The 17,262-nt window shown below is 40.9% G+C and overlaps 1 protein-coding gene across 4 annotated transcripts in view; it reads right to left on the bottom strand.

Moving 5' to 3' along the window:
• The window catches only part of JPH1 (junctophilin 1), an 87,923-nt gene continuing 76,044 nt past the window's right edge, over nucleotides 5,384-17,262 (bottom strand). The window contains exons 4-6 of one of the 4 annotated variants that reach the window (XM_018058395.1): nucleotides 15,010-15,647; nucleotides 8,067-8,162; nucleotides 5,384-7,891 (exon numbers count right to left, since the gene is read on the bottom strand). In XM_018058395.1, the coding sequence (XP_017913884.1) occupies nucleotides 8,082-8,162; nucleotides 15,010-15,647 (719 nt within the window). In that variant the 3' untranslated portion in view covers nucleotides 5,384-7,891; nucleotides 8,067-8,081. The remainder of the gene's footprint in view (nucleotides 7,892-8,066; nucleotides 8,163-15,009; nucleotides 15,648-17,262) is intronic. The other 3 variants (XM_018058396.1, XM_018058394.1, XM_018058397.1) reach the window with 3 other exon arrangements.

Raw genomic sequence — 17,262 nt, 5'->3', positions numbered from 1 at the left:
GATCCTATGGACAGAGGAACCTGTGAACTATAGTCCACGGTGCCACAAAGAGTTGGACACAACTGAGCAACTATAAAACAAAATACCACCAAACCTTTTATCTGAAGCACAATTCTTTGGTGCCTTCCTGTGTTGAGATTATTTCCCAAATTCTTGTTTGGTGTCAGTAGATCTATGAGTGATGACAGATGGAAGTGATACATGTGTTTTTTCTTTTGAACAATGTGTGGCTTTGTAGGTGTCTAACCTCTCCTAACTTTTAAAAAAATTATTTGATTTTGGCTGTGTCGGGTCTTAGCTGTGGCACGCGGCATCTTCATTGTGGTAGGCTCCTCTGTAGTTGTGGTGTGTGGGTTCCGGAGCACGTGGGCTCTCTAGTTGTGGGTTAGTTGCCCTGAGGCCTGTAGGATTCCAGTTCCCTGGCCAGGGATCAGACCTGCATTCCTGCAGTGGAAGGTGGATTCTCAACCACTGGACCACCAGGGAAGTCCAAATTATCTTAAGGCCTCACTGGGCAGTATGTGGGATCTTAGTTAACCTATCCTAACTTACATTTGGCCCAATTATCTGATGTAAAACTGCTTTTCAAGCGTCACTTCTAGTTCTCAGGTAATGGGGCTGACCATCTGTTAGCTCCACAAGGATGCTATGTTTGAACATCTTGGCTTTTATCACCTCATAAGCAGCTACCTGATCTCTAGGCATTTGTTCTAGTGGTCAGAAGCGAGTGTTAAGATGTGCCTAGAACGTGAGACAGAGGATGAGATGGTTGGATGGCATCACCGCATCAGTGGATGAATTTGAGCAAGCTCTGGTAGATGGAGAAAGACAGGGAAGCGTGGGGGTGCTGCAGTCCACGGGTGGCAAGGAGTCAGACACGGCTGAACAACAGAACATGAGAAAACTAGACTTCGGCTTCTTCTCACCTTTGCTTCTACTCTTCTACTTTTCCAGCACTAGGGTCATGATACTTACTTACCAGATTCTTTCCTTTTAAATATGTGTCCTAAGTGGCAGGACTGAACTGAAGCCCTTCTTTGCTTTTCTGTAACCAAATAACATCATGAATTCCATTGAATCTTCAGTATTGTTCTTGATATTTCATGAATGAATTTGCTTGGGGTAAGAAAAGACTTGTATTGGGTTGGCCAAAAAGTTCATTTGTTTTTTTTCCTGTAAGCTATGTAATGGAAAAATCTGAATGATCTTTTTGGCCCACCCAATACATCACCACTGTAGTCATCTTCCACTGAATTATTCTCTGCCTTCTCTCAAATTCTCCTTAAAGGTGGCTAATACTCTTCACCACAGTAAGTGAACAGCTTTATCAATTACTGGCTGATCAAATCTCAGGCCCTCACTTTTTCTGTTAATTCTACTAATAATTGACCTAAATCAGACTTGGGATTCAAGAGAACAGCAAGGCAATTTTATGGGATACTGAGATCAAGTGTCAAAAGAATGTGATGATTTATATCTAAATCTTTTAGGCTTCTATTTGCAATTTCTGGGTTAATCCTAGAGATCAGGTTCAAACAAACACCCACACCAACTTCATTTATAATGTGCCTCTTACTCCAAAATACCAAGAAACTTTGCATTTAAGAGCTAAACATTTATTATTTAGTATTTTTTAAGATTCAAAAATAAATAGGTACATACCTCACTAAAAGTTATGAAACTTTTATATACATTTAACATTTAGGATTTTAAGTACATTTTCCAGAACTTTAAAAAATAATTGGGAGTATAGTTGCTTTACAATGTTGTATTAGTTTATGCTGTACAGTGAAGTGCATCAGCTCTATAGATACATGAACCCCTCCCTCTTAAGACCTCTCTCCCAACCCCCAACCTCAGCCCTCCGGATCATCACGTAGCACTGAGCTAAGCTCCCTGAGCTAGCTGTTTTACACACAGTAGTCAATCCCAATCTCCCAATTTGTCCCATCTTCCCCTTACCCCATCTGTGTCCACAGCCCATTCTCTCTATCTGCGTCTCTATTCCTGTCCTGGAAATAGGTGCACCATTTTCTAGATTCCACATACATGCATTAATTATGTTTCTCTTTCTGACTTACTTTTGTATGACAGACTCTAGGTCTATCCACATCTCTATAAATGAGCTTATCTCATTCCTTTTTTATGGTTGAGTAATAATATTCCCTCTCTCTCTCTCACACACACACCCACACCCGCATCTTCTTTATCAGTTCATCTGTTGTTGAACATTTAGGCTGTTCCCATATCCTGGCTGTGTTAAGTAATGCTACAGATGAACACTGAGGTATGTGTGTCCTTTTGAATTATGGTTTTCTCAGGGTGTATATGGGATTGCTGGGTTATGTTGTAGTTCTATTTTTAGTTTTTTTAAGGAACCCCCATACTGTTTTCCAGTGACTGTATCAATTTACATTCCCACCAACAGTGTATGAGGGTTCCCTTTTCTCCACACCCTCTCCAGCATTTGTTTGTAGATTTTTTGACGATCGCCATTCTGATTGGTAAGAGGTGACACCTCGTAGTTTTGATTTGCATTTTTCTAATAATTAGGGATGTTGAGCATCTTTTCACGTGCCTCTTGGCCATCTGTATGTCTTCTTTGGAGAGAGATCTATTTAGGTCTCCTACCTGTTATTTCTTGAGTGGGTTGTTTTTTTAATATTGACCTGCATGAGCTGTTTATATATTTTGGAGATTAATCCTTTTTCCATTGCTTTATTTGCAAATATTTTCTCCTGTTCTGAAGGTTGTCTTTTCATCTTGTTTACGGTTTCCTTTGCTGTGGAAAAGTCTTTTAATTAGATCCCATTTATGTTTTTATTCTCATCACCCTAGGAGGTGAGTTGAAAAAGATCTTGCTGTGGTTTATGTCAGAGTGTTTTTCCTATGTTTTCCTCTAAGAGTTTTATAGTGTCCAGTCTTACATTTAGGCCTTTAATCCATTTTATCTTGTGTATGGTGTTAGGTAGTGTTCTAATTTCATCCTTTTACATGTAGCTCTCCAGTTTCCTCAAGCACCACTTGTTGAAGAGGCTGTCTTTTCTCCATTGTATATTCTTGCCTCCTCTGTCATAGGTGTGTGGGTTTATCTCTGGGTTTCCCATCCTATACCATTGATTTATATTTCTGTTTTTGTTCCAGTTACACTATCTTGATTACTGTAGCTTTGCAGTATAGTTTGAAGTCGGGGTGCCCGATTTCCTCCAGTTCAGTTTTTCTTTCTCAAGATCCTTTTGGCTATTTGGGGTTTTTTGTGTTTCCATACAAATGGTTAAATTTTTTGTTCTAATTCTTATGAAGGATGCCATTGGTAATTTGATAGGAATTGCATTCAATCTGTATATTGCTTTGGGTAGTGGAGTCTTTTCACAATATTGATTCTCCCAATTCAAGAATATGGTATAAATAAATAATATTTAGTATTTTTAAGCTTCAATAATAAATATATGTAACTTTTAAATACATTTAACATTTAGGATTTTAAGTACATTATTCAGAACTTCTGACAGGCTTCTGTAGTTACATAAACTGAGTAGGACTCAGGAACTTATGGAGATGGGCTCATGGAACCCACACTGTTACCTTGAATTTCATCATATTGTCTGCCTTTTCATGGCTGATGGTACGACAGTGTGGAATAATGCTAGTCAGTATACTGAAATGAAAAAGCATAGTATGCAATCATACCTGGGACTCTGTTACAAATATTTACAACTTTTTGGCTACATAACCTCAGGCAAGTCTACCTGCAGGAAATCTTTCATAGGGACCTTAAAAGACTCTAACGAGATAGGGGAGTTCTTTGTAAAGCAAATGTCACGTTCTCTACAAAAAATCACATTTCAGTGTAGAGAAGGAGGTCTGTAAGTATGGTCTCTGATTTTCAGAGAGAGGGAGACTCGGTGATCACCACTGAAGAACATCCTATGACCTATGGCATGATTAACCTTTATAAAGAGGCCTTTAGTGGGATCTTACTGTATTTTAAAAATTTGAGACACACGAATTAAATTCTTTCCCAGTTCCTCCAATTAGTAAAAGCTAACATGGCCAAAGCAGTTTCTCTGCACCAGATACTATCCTAAGCACTTAATGTAAATAAGTTCCTTTCCTCCTCAGATCCACCCTGTGAGGTTAGTGCTATGGTTCTGCCCATTTTACAGGGAGCACGGATTAGTGAAGAATCCACAATCAGTCACAGCCAAAATTTCATTCATACTATTGTGTTAATCAGTATTCGCTGCATTCTATAATTTTGGTATTTTCTCTTACTCCCATATATCATACCCCTATCGAGAGAATGTTAGTCACTACTCCCATATATCAGACTCCTATGAGAGACTCCTAAGTACTTCTCCAGTATGCGGGAAAAGAAGGAAATGTTGGACACAGATAATTCGTAAACCTGGGATAATCGAACATAGCCTGATGAATTGTTACACTCTCCCGGCGGATATGCCACGTCCACAGTGCTTGTGATATTGAAGACACAAGTCTACACGTTTTTCCAAAGTCTGGGGTGGGGGTGTGGGGGATGTGTGTGTAAGCAGAAGCCCAGGGAGCTGCTCACGACTCTTGAAATAGTTATTGCATGAAAAGGGCACACCGAATATTTTCCAGATTTCCCAACCACACAGTCTTCACCCTAGCTTTTGGCTTCAGCCACTGAAATCTGTGGTTTGGACATGAATCTGGAGTCGGTAATTGTTCTAGCACCCTGTGCTTCTCCTGACTGCTTCAAAGTAGTTTGTTCTCTGTTTTGTTCCTAGAGGATTTGCTAGGAGAGGAATCATCTGAGTTGGTAAATCTGTTATGTTTGTGAGGGTCTTTGATGCCTTAGCTCGCAATAGGAGTGACCAATTTGGGATTTAAAGGTGCTGTGGCAGCTTCTTGGGAAGCTGTTCTAGAGAAGCCCTTTTTATTATTCCTCATAGGCTGCAAGTTCTGTTTGCAGCAAGTTTTTTCAAGTGTAAGTTTATTCAAGCTGCTTGTACCTAAGCAGCAGGGGCTAGAGTGACATATCGACTTCTCTGGCCCACAACGGTCAAAAAACTAACTGCAAAGTGCCCGTGCAGGAGATTTACTTCAACTTGACGTTTTCCTTGAAAACAGGAATGGACTTAAAACCTGGGATAAGGCACTAATACAGTTAATGACTCTGGCTGGTGGCTCAGTTGATAGAATCCACCTGCCAGTGCACGAGATGCAGGAGACATGGGTTTGGTCCCTGAGTTGGGAAGATCCCCTGGAGAAGGAAATGGCAACCCATTCCAGTATTCCTGCCTGGGAAATCCCAGGGACAGAGGAGCCTGGGGGGCTACAGTCCATGGGGTTGCAAAGAGTTGGACATGACTGAGCACATACACAATGGAGGCAAAGAGCAGAGCCAAGAATTTTATTTTGCAAAATTACTTGAAAGGCCCAAGGTGAAAGAAACATAGAAAAAAATTATGGTGCAGCACTGTGACCTTCTGCTAGGCGGATTCTTTGAGCACTGTGCTGCGTGCCCCCCATTTCTATTATTAATTTTTCAGCAGATTTTTCTTTCAACACCATCAAAAAATTCCACATAACTCAAGACAGTAATTTACTCTTAAAGGAAACACACCTGCAACTTTATTAATAACCAACTTTTTATTAGAGCAGATACAGTTGTGAAAACTGTACATTATACATTTTGGTTTCAAGGATTATAAATAACGGAACTCGCAGGTAGGGAGTTCTTTTTCACAGCAAGAAACTTTAAATAAACAAAGTCATGTTTTATTAAGTACATTGGCAGACTTCATGTGCTGTCCAAAATGTAGAGTACAGTATAACAACCCATTAGAAAGAGCCTTTCATGTAAAATACAGCTGTGCACATTTTAGAAAAATACCAACAATTTGAGCTTTGTTTTAAAAAAGCTTATAAATCATACATATATTTATAAATGGAACCAACATGCTCACTTTATAAACATATCCTTTATTATCTGTTACCCATTACTTCCAAAGCATTACACATTTGAAATAAACACTTAAGATTAAATATTTTATTTCATTAAAAAAAAAAATCAGCTTTCCCAGCATCAAGAGCTATGGGGTTAGGAAGGAGCAGTGAGAGTATGGAGATCGACACAGGAACTGAAACGTTTCTTGGGTAAAAACGTACTTCCTAGATTTAAAAGTCAAAGGAAAATGTAAAAAATAAATATACAAGATGTAATTTTCATTTGCTCTCTTTCTGCTTTCTTCTTTATTCCATATTGGTCACACCCAGGAGTTTCAACATATTGTACTTCTGCAAAAAACACCACTGGGTTACTACCCTGCAGGTGACATTCACTCCACATCTGTGCTAACATATGACTTCTCTCTTCTGTATCGAAATGGTAGCAAATAAGGTAAGAAGAATCTGATTAAACCATGCAGATCATGAAAATACTTAGGAATAGCTCCCTCTCCTCAATGTTTTACCAAGATTAAATGGACAACTTTCCTCTCCTGATTTTCTTTTTAAATAATTATATAAAGCCCACATAGTTTCTCTAAATAAGCATGCTTCTGAGTAATAAAGAATAAATTATAAAACAGCAAAAAAAATCAGTTTATGTCAGAATAACAAAGGACTGCAAAAGACAGATACTTAAAAATTGTCTACGCCTTTAAAGAGTGAAATAAAATTACAAAAGGACTATGAAAAACATGAAAGGCATAAAATTGAGAAGCACTGATTGAACGAAGCTTTATGCTCTACCTGAATGTATTCAACGAAAATTTGTAAGTTGGGGAAAAAAAAAAAAAGAGTAGTTATTAATAGCATCTTGCTTAACTTTCATGGGAATTAACATAGCCACTGACAAGATTTTATTTGGTTGGTAAAGTACGTCAGCAATGAAACTGAATCCTTAAAACACTGATTACTGCAACCCATGCAACATTTTGACTACACTTCTTAGACTTCTGTTGTCTTTCAGCTTTTAAAATTTAGCACCTCCGAAGTGCATAAATAAATTCATCTCAGTAGCTTTAAAAATGTTTAAGTGATTTCTTAGGTATAATGCCTTCAAATTGCTAAATTTTAAATAGCCTTTTACAGGTTTAGGAAGACTAAAAATGACATGAAGAATGATGTATTGCTATCAAAATAAACACATCTTCTCTAGAATTCTGTTGTTTTCTTTTCCTCGAGATGTGACACGTGTGCTTCCTCCGGCCAGGACCGCACGCTGCAGGTGACCACACATCAGATTTAAGTAAACAGCAGAAATGAACAGAACCGTGCACAAGCCGACAAAACCTTCTCTCCCGGGATGTTCCAGGAGATGAGAAAGCAGCAGGTCGTGGCATAAGACTGGTGAGTGATGCTGCTGCCTACTTCCTCTACTGAGACAGGAGTGAATGTTGGAACCATGGCCGCAGCAACACAATCCTCTGACCGCATTCCTAGGGCGGTCGTTTGTTTCCCCAGCTCCCTACTAGCAACGTCAGATGGTAAAATAGTAAGGCAGCTGTTGACTTCCATCAGAAAAAAAAAAAAAAGCAGCTCCATACATCTCCAGTTTAGTCACACTCTGCTAGGACAGATGGAGTAGCCAATGCCAAGAACTTCGCCGGATGGGGCTGCTTCAGCAGATGTTAAGAAAGAATGATTATTAAGTTTTGCTCTCCAACATGGTTGCCTGCTTCAGCTCCCAGAGGACCCCACAGCCACAACGCCTTCCCAGGGGGACTGGACAGGTCCTCCGGTTGAATTTTCCATCTTTCTCTCTCTCTCTCTCTCTCTCGTGAGCCCATCCTAATTCCAAGCCTCCTTCCCTGTGTCTGAGTCTGCCTGGAGTGTGCCATTTAAAGGGCTGATGACACCACTGCAGAGGACCGTGGGCTCACACCACTAGTTGTCATGACTTCACCGAAGGGTCAAAACAGTGATATCATTAAGTAACTATGTTGAATCATATTCAGGCGCAGCCAAAATTAAATTGAAGGACAATGCACGGTTGTTAAAAAAAATGTAAATCTGAATAGGGGAAAAGAATGTGATAGATTGTGATTTTATATAGAAATTAAGGCTATTCTTACCTTTCCTAATTCCAATCAAGTTAGAAAGTGAACAAAAAGAATGGCCAACCCGATATTCAACAGCATGACGAGGATGATCATGATTGAATTAGGGCCCTGGAAATGAAACAGAATGAAACAGAAAACTCTAAGTGTCACCTTTCCATGTTAATAGCAATAGTTAAATTAGCTCACAAAACCAATTACCAAAAATACTTAAAAAGACACAACACAGTTGCAGGTCCGTATAGTCAAAGTTACAGTTTTCCTAGTAGTCATGTACAGGTGTGAGTTGGACCATAAAGAAGGTTGAGTGCCTAAGAATTGATGCTTTCAAACTGTGGTGCTGGAGAAGACTCTTGAGAGTCCCTTGGACAGCAAGGAGATCAAACCAGTCAATCCTAAAGGAAATCATCCCTGAATATTCATTTGGAAGGACTGATGTTGAAATTTCAATACTTTGGCCACCTGATGTGAAGAGTTGACTCATTGGAAAAGGCCCTCATGTTGGGAAAGATTGAGGGCAGGAGGAAAAGAGGCTGGGAGAGGATGAGATGGTTAGATAGCATCACTAACTCAATGGACATGAGTCTGAGCAAACTCCAGCGGACAGTGAAGGACAAGGAAGCCTGGCATGCTGCCATCCAAAGGGGCTGCAAAGAACTGGACATAACTTAGTGTGTGAATAACAACGACAACACAGTTGCAGCAAATAAAGCATGAATAACGACAACAGTTCTGAAAGGTATAAACTAAAAATAGCTATGCTGTGTTTAGATGGAGTCATCTCTGAGCTTTCATACAAAATGAACCTAGTATTGATTAAACCTAAAAAATGACTTAAAAAATAGCTGACTTCACCTTAAAACACTGGGCAACAGTCTGGGTGAGACACAGCTCACCATAATGGGTTTAAAACTGATGGGAATTAGAGATGTGTTTTTGTTAGGTGGGGTATAATTTGGACTCGGAGAAGGCAGTGGCAACCCACTCCAGTACTCTTGCCTGGAAAACCCCTTGGGCAGAGGAGCCTGGTAGGCTGCAGTCCATGGGGTCGCGAAGAGTCAGACACGACTGAGTGACTTCACTTTCACTTTTCACTTTCATGCATTGGAGAAGGAAATGGCAACCCACTCCAGTATTCTTGCCTGGAGAATCCCAGGGACAAGGGAGCCTGGTGGGCTGCCGTCTATGGGGTCGCAGAGTTGGACACGACTGAAGCGACTTAGCAGCAATTTGGACTAGGAAGAAATCATTTCCTCATCAAGGCAGCTGGAAACAGGAGAGTGAAATCTGAAGGATGGTGAGGCTGCTCCGGCAAAGTTCAGGAAAAACTCAGGAGGAGGTTCTTTGACTCTTGTTTTTCCTGGTTTTCTTTTTGGATACCATTCTGTTCTTAATGTAAAAACTGCAAGTGGGAAGTTGAACCTTTTGTAAATTACTGTGCAAGATCTAATTTTTAATTTCTCTGCTCACACCCACAGCATTTCAGAAATCAAGTTATATTTTAACAAATCACAAAATCCTATTTTGGTAAGTACCACTATAATAAATACCACACAGTCTAAAGTGCCCCAAATTTACTTTTTTTAAATACAAAACAAAACTGCTGTATGACCCATCTGTTTATATCTGGTTATGTTTGGCTATCTTTATCATAAAGAGGCATTCTTGGTATTAACTATTAAAATAGTGTCTAATTCTTAAGTAGCATTAAAAGTGCTCTAAAACTTGCCTTATAAGGGAGGTGGGGTAGGTAGTTTTATTCTCATTTTATGGACGAGGAAAGAGTTGTACACTACGGTGAAACTGTGTCAGTCTTCAGATGCTATAATGATGTGGTTTGTTGGGGGTGGTGAGTGAGTAAGGGAGGCTGGAACTGCCATTGGTTAGTGCTCATCTCACGGGGTCCAGGGCTTGAGTCCTGTGTCCTTCAAGGAGGCCTCCTTTCTGGATGAGGCCACATCCTCCCTGGTAGAGGTCAGAGTGCCTCCTCCTTCTGTGTCCTAACACTTCACACCTTACTGTCCTTTCTTGTTAACTGCCATCTTTTCCCCTAGACTGAGTCCCACAGGGGTCCTCCTTGTTCACCACTGTGTACCCACACTTAAGGGCTGTCCAGTTCATCCAGACAACCAGTATTTAATGAGAACCCACCTTCCACTTTTCCAAGTACTATAGATGTGGTGGCTGAACAGATATATTCACTGTATTAAATGAAGAACAGGGTGATTCATAAAATCAGGGTGACAGAGAGGAGGAATAAAAATGGGTGTTAAGAGGCATTCTTACAAGAAAAAGCCTAGTTCCTAAACTCCAAGTAAGGGAGGAAAATAATTCTTCACAGTGATTATTAGTTCCCTTTTACCAACCTCCAAAAAGATAAGTGTCTTGCCCAAGGTTACTCGGCCAGTTTGAATGAATTAGAACTGAGATTAAACACCTTTGGTCTGTTCACTTCAGAACTACATGTCCTTCATCTCTTTAAAGTCACAGGCCGTGGTTTAAACATAATTTACCATCAACTTCTTTAACATGGCATTTTCATCGATATCCCATAGTATCAGAAAAACATCAGTTCTTGATAATGATCAATGGGTCTTTTAGAATAGTTGTGTTCTAAATTAATAGAGTACTAACCTGTGTAACTCCTCATTTATGGTTAACTTAGAACACATAAATAATGTGTTAGAACTCAGAAAATAATTGATGATCTTTCAACGTTATTAGTTAGGCCGGAGATTACGGAAATGCTATTAATATACATACTGAATAGACTTTGCTCACTGAATGTGTTTAGATTTTCTTAGGAATGTGTTAAGAATTCTGGGATCCTTTCAACTCTTTTGGATTAGTGGATTTCATTTCATAATTCCTCAAGACAGTGAGTGATAATGAAAGAAGACAGGGAAAGTAACGTCAAACCAATATGATGCAAAGCCCAGTGACTTACAGGGGACCCTGAGAAAGCAGAATGATAGAGAAAGTACTTTCACTAAAGGTGTGCCTGGACCTTTCACTCCCACTCTGAGTCCTTAAAAGGTTCCATGAATTTATCTAACTTTTTGAATTGGTTAGTATTTTGGGTTTGTGTATATTTATACAGACATAATTTCTATTGACTAAGTATTTCTTCCATATATATTCTAATATACACATATATTTATCCTACCAGTATAGCTCCACTTACAAAGGTATTTTTAAAGATGACTCAGTTTAGATAAGAGTAAACTGGCAATAAAAGGCTCAAACAAACAGCCAGGTAAAAAAAATAAATTCTGGGACACTATGTTTAACAGGTGGATATCAAGACATGACCTCTGTGCTCGTCAGACACCTGGGCTGGGCACAGAGTGTAAAGCTTTAAGGTGAAGTCTCATAAATATGACTGCGGTGGCCAGTTGTAGCTTAAAATAGTAAAAAGAAAAAAAGTCTTGCTTTTGAAGACTGACTGAGACAGGTGTAATACAAGAAGCTGTTGGGCAGGGCACAGCACAAGTCTTGATTAGAAGACACTTTCAGGCAGTTAGAAACTAAAGTGCAGGAAGTCAAACTATGGAAAGAAATTCTAACTCAAGGAGTTTTTTCTTCAAGAGACTATCACTCATTTAAAATTATGAAGAATTTTCTGAAGAGTTAGTACAATTTGCTAAACTTCAAGCTTTTCCAAAAACATGAAAAGGGCGAAAGTTAATTATATGTGTTTACTGTGTGTGCGATTCAGACCTGATCTGACATGGCTGCCTTAGGTTTTTTAACAATTCAGAAGAAAGGTTGGGTAAATCTCAAACTTGGAAGCTGATCAGTGTAACTGCTAAGAGAAAAGTGTGGGTGGTTCTCAGGAGTTGAGTCTCCTAACTAGAAGACCACTCACTAGTCTCTTTGATCATAAGGTTCTCAAGTTGCCATACTGCAAAAATCCTACAAAAATCTTGGCATCACACAGAATGTACTTTCCTGGGACATGAGTCCACATGCAGCCACTGCCCACAGGAGTCACAGACTGGAGGAAGGCTGTAAAGTAATCCTTGTTATGGCTCCCCTTCTCCCAGTGTTAGCCTGTGTCCCCAAAGATTCTCTCTATTCCTAGGAATCAATACCCAGGGTGATCCTGAGGAGGGATCAAAATCTACTGGAAAATATTTAGGAACCGTTTATGCTCCAACTAGTGTTGAGGTGAACTTAATAATAGTCAATGCTTTCTGAATACCTACCCTGTGCAAGGAACTAAGACCTTTACAAGTTATCAACTCACAACCACTGATATTAATCTTCACAAAGCTTGATATAGGTACAGATGAAGAAACTAAGTCACAGAGCAGGTTAAGAAACTTGCCTAAAAGTCAAAGAGCTGGTAAGTAACACAGCAGGGATTTGAACCTATGGTGTCTGGCATAAGTGGCCACACCCTTAGCTAGTAGCCTACACTCTCAGTAAGTTGGCTGACTACAATTCTGCAAATTGCTTGGTGATTCTGATTCAAAGTGGACCTCTCACACTGTCTCACAAAGAGGAACTCAGTCTGGTTTCCCCCCTAATGTCTGCTTTAGTGTGAATGTTTCTACGAGTTTCCGAGTTGTTATTTGTAAACTTGTAACTTATACACTGTCTTAATTTCAAAATTGTATGTAGCGCTCTTTTGTTTTAAAGGTCATTCACTGACTACCTTTAGGATGATTCTGTCACTCACCTAATTCCTTGTGAAGAGGACTTCCCTGATGGCTCAGATGGTAAAGCATCTGTCTACAATGTGGGAGACCCAGGTTTGATCCCTGGGTCGGGAAGATCTGCTGGAGAAGGAAATGGCAATCCACTCCAGTACTATTGCCTGGAAAATCCCATGGACAGAGGAGCCTGGTAGGCTACAGTCCACGGGGTCTCAAAGAGTTGGACACGACTGAGTGACGTTCCTTGTGAAGAAAACAGTTATCAGGGGTGTGAAAGGCAGCTTTCTGTTATCAAGGAAGGGAAGATTAATTGTTAAACTCTTCACACACAGGCACCAATTCAGCCCTGACTTCCAGCTCCTAACAGAGGTACAGAGCTGCTGGCCGCCTCCTATCCTGGGGTGTCCAAGGGAACCCTAGAGACCAGCCTGCAGAGCTGCACAATGCTTGGCTGACTCCCAGAATCCAAATGTTCTGCACATCCACGAAACATGCTGTTTCTAAACAAGAAGGCGCTAATTCACCAAACATACCAATCAGTAACAGTTTATTACAGGTAAGAACTAGGTAACTCACCTAATGTGAGGGACACTGGGGCATATACTTTCTCTTAGGAAGTTCTGAAAATCAACTGAACCCACTAATGGGTACCCAAAAGGTATAAACGATATAGCCTTGTATTGTCTGAATTTTCCTCTTGTAAATCAAGCATACTAATACCAATTTATATGGGAAACTTGACTAACCCTATGGATAAATGCTGAAAGCCAAAAGAGAGGTTATCACATTTAACAAATTCAGTAGTGATAACATTCAGACGTATTTAGTATCAGGATACTGATATATCAATGTTAAAAAAAGGCTTACTAAACAGTGAGTGTCAAAGTTACTGTTTTGAAAACCACATATCTATATAAGCACTTGACTCTTGGAAAGTTAATCATGTTAATTTGATTAATTTATATTTAGATAATTAAAAAGGTGAGAATTTAAAGAAGGTGGGAACCCATGTTAATAGATATTAGCAAAATAAACCTAAGAAATTTCAAACATAAAAGTTAGTTGAAAAATGAATTTCAGTGTTAAACCTATTAGCAGACTGAACAGACAAAAGTAAACCAATGGTTATATTCTTGTTGGCCAAAATATTAATCTACACCTTTATGCAAATATGTCTCAGAAATTACTAGTCAATACTGGGTCAACTGTGGCTTCTTCCCTAAATTACAATCTTTTCCAAAGCCATATGACCAGGTGAACAATTTAATAGAATTTTAAATCTTACTGAATAAGGATATCAGAGAGCTTTCTGGTTGAATAATAAAAACAGTAAATGGTGAAGACTCATAATAAAACTAGCATCTATGAGAAAACTGAAATTTTAGGAAGATTTACACTCTGGGGAATTAGAAAACCAAAGTAACTTTCTTAACCAACTGAAAATTTTCACTTCTTATACAGGAAAGTAGTAGTTCTGAAAAGCCTGGCTATTAAATAAAATCCAAACTAAACATTTATGAGAATAATTCACAATAACCAGAAAAGACGTTTTGTCGAAAGATGCTGACTGTTGTGGGTCTAAAGGCAAGCTAAGAACTTAGCAAACGGCAGTGGACGTCTCCTCCTGGTTAGAGCACAACAGCCGGCCTCTGGGCCAAGGCCCATGATTCCTTCCCAGCCCCAGCAGTCAGCTATTGTTACAGGCTGCCCGTTTGTGTCCCATGCCCCCAAATTCACACAGTAAAGCCCTAAGCCGTGGAGGATGGACCTTTGGGAGGTGATCAGGTAATGAGGTTGGAGCCCTTTGACAGTATTAGTTTCCTCTTTCTTAGCCCTGCGAGGACTCAGGGAGAAGGTGGACCGTGGTCCATGGACCAGGCAGTGGGTTTTCACCAGACCTCAGATCTGCTGGTGCCTTGATCTTGGGACCACTGAGCCTCCAGAATTGTGAGAAATAAGCATTTGCTTTTTAAACCACTCAGTTCAAGGTATAGTTTTTCGTTACCACAGCTGGAGCTGATAAGACAGCTCCCATGAAGCTTACCGCCATGTGCTGGTAAAGGCTTGTGAAAGTGGAGCTGGGACAAGGCGGTCACGTGAGCCCACCTGTAGGAAGCTTGAGGGAGGTCGCAAATGCTGCCCAGAGAGCCCCTGGTGGCTAGGCTACTGGTGCTAGTAAACGCTACCCTTCACAGCCCTGGGCTCCTTGTCGTCATCAAGGCGCTGATCTCCCCTGATGCCACCCAGAAGAACCCAGAGGAGCAGAGGGACAGGGAACCACGTCTTGTACAACTTACTGAATTGGCTTCTTTTTCCAAAGCAGGGAGCACATCGCTGCTTGCTGGGTTCTTTGGTATAGCAAGTTCAGACTTCTTAGCTTTTGGCTCAGCTTTGCTTTCTTTGGCAACTGGTTTTGTCACAGATTTAGGGGGACTCCACTTGTTGGGTGACGGCTTGTGCACCAGTGCCGAGGAAGACTGGCTCAACCCCTCCTCCTCCGTGTCCTCCGGAGGGTGCTGGGGGGCGTTCAGTTTCACGTAGTAGCCGTGGTACTGAGAGTGCAGCTCCCCGTTACTGGGGTTGGGGATGTGGTGGCGGCCAGAGTACTTGGAGGAGGGCACGACCGCCCCCACCTCCTTTGGGGGGGCCTTGGAGGTCAAGGGCTTGTTGACGGCAGCCGTCACCTTCTCCTCAGCCGCGCTGCGTTTGTCCTGGTTGAGTCTTGCCCCTGAACTGGGGTTCTGCTTCCTTGCGGGCTTTGGGGAGGGAGAGCGGCCTTGTCTGGGACTTGGCTCAGGAGACTCTGGGGGTGTGGTGCCTTTGCGGTAGAAGTGAGGCGATTCCTTTGGTGTGGGGGGCTTTTCCGGGACCTTGTCTTCGGGATTTTCTTTAGCATCTACACCTTCCTGAAATCTTTGTTTGATGTAATCTGGGCCTGGGGAGAAAGTGGACAACAGAAGGGGAGGTGATAAAATGAAAATAAGGCATAAAGGCTTATTCCTCTCATGGCTACAGATATATAAATATTTGCTAAATCAACTTAGCCTTTCCTCTTTTTCTCTAAAATGTATTTATAAGGCTTTGACTAAGCACAAGCCTGGGAGAAAGATTAAGGTGATTATGTACTTGCCTGGAGACTCCCATGGACAGAGGAGCCTGGCAGGCTACGGTCCACAGGGTCGCACAGATTTGGACACTACTTAGCACACACATGCACATATGTACCATTAATTTACACTATTTTGACAGCCATAAAGGTGAGACAGTCCTGACTTCCCAAGTAATTGTACTGTTTCCTCTCACTGGCAGAACAGGGAGGCAGAATTCATATGGATGGAGCACCGCTGACAGCACCATAATTAATCTGCACGTTCAAATTACATGGTATAACTAAAATACAAAGTATGTGCTCATATACAAAAATAAACTGACTCGTATGCTTAATATTTAATATATTAGAACACTTAAAAGAATGTTTAAAAAATCATCTACATTGGAGGAGGAGAACATGCATATAACCTATTTTTTAATGACCCTTCATTAAAACCGCCCAGTTAGAAACAAACACCGAAGTGCGGGTTACACTTCACAGGATAACTTACTCAGAGGCCCTTCAGAGTCTGGCTTTGCATCGGCCGCATTTCTGCAGGCATCAGAGTTAAGACAAGCCAGCTGTCTTTGGCTCTGCAGTCTCAAGACATTTTTTTTCTGAGTACTTTAGAATTGTTTAACAATCACATATTCTTTTTATAAAAAAGAATTCTGTTTTTAAAAAGGGACCCTGGTGCATTGTTACTTTATGGGCAGGTTTAGGGGAGAGTAAGGAGAACTTGTGCCGCAAGCTTGTCCCACCATCTGTGAGCGCTTGAGGAGGCCAGCATCCGGAGAAGGGAGTCTCTGCAGACCTCAGATGTGCTCCCAGGCACTCTGCCCTTCCCCAGTAGCCTCCCCTGTACAGCCTTTGGCCACCACATCACCTGGCCACCATTTCTCATCAAAGGAAATCAAATCAAGGTCACCTAGTCCAAGTGGCCCTCTTCTCTGCAAATGGGAGGTAGCTGACTGTATCATCTCTGGAGTATCCAAGGGAGAACTGACCCACCAACTTGCTTATAGGAACTGACCAGCTCTTGTCAATTCCAGAGCATTGCCTCTATTAACTTTCCTTCTTCCCTCCATGCTGAGCCCTCACCCCAGGCGGGGCTGAAAAACAGTTATCCCTGATTGTTAAAAATGCATACTACTTCCCTCACAGATGAATGGATAAAGGAGAGGTTTAGACACACAAAACTGACAGACAAAAGACTGAAGCGACTTAGCAGCAGCATGGCCCCATGGATGGACTTGGAGGGCATGATGCTAAATGAAATGAGTCAGAGAACGACAAATGCCATATGGTATCCCTTATATGTGGAATAAATTTGACATATAAGGGATAGCATTTGTCTTTCTCTGACTTATTTCACTTAGCATCATGAATATGTGAAACTAGCAGGCTCACAGGTATAGAGAACAATCTTGTGGTTACCAGTGGGGAGGGAGGGACAGGC

The sequence above is a fragment of the Capra hircus genome, chromosome 14 (genome assembly GCF_001704415.2).
Source record: "Capra hircus breed San Clemente chromosome 14, ASM170441v1, whole genome shotgun sequence".
In the NCBI taxonomy this organism is placed as follows: domain Eukaryota; kingdom Metazoa; phylum Chordata; class Mammalia; order Artiodactyla; family Bovidae; genus Capra; species Capra hircus.
The sequence above is the reverse complement of the archived record's forward strand: the minus strand, read 5'-3'. Positions and strand labels throughout refer to the sequence as shown.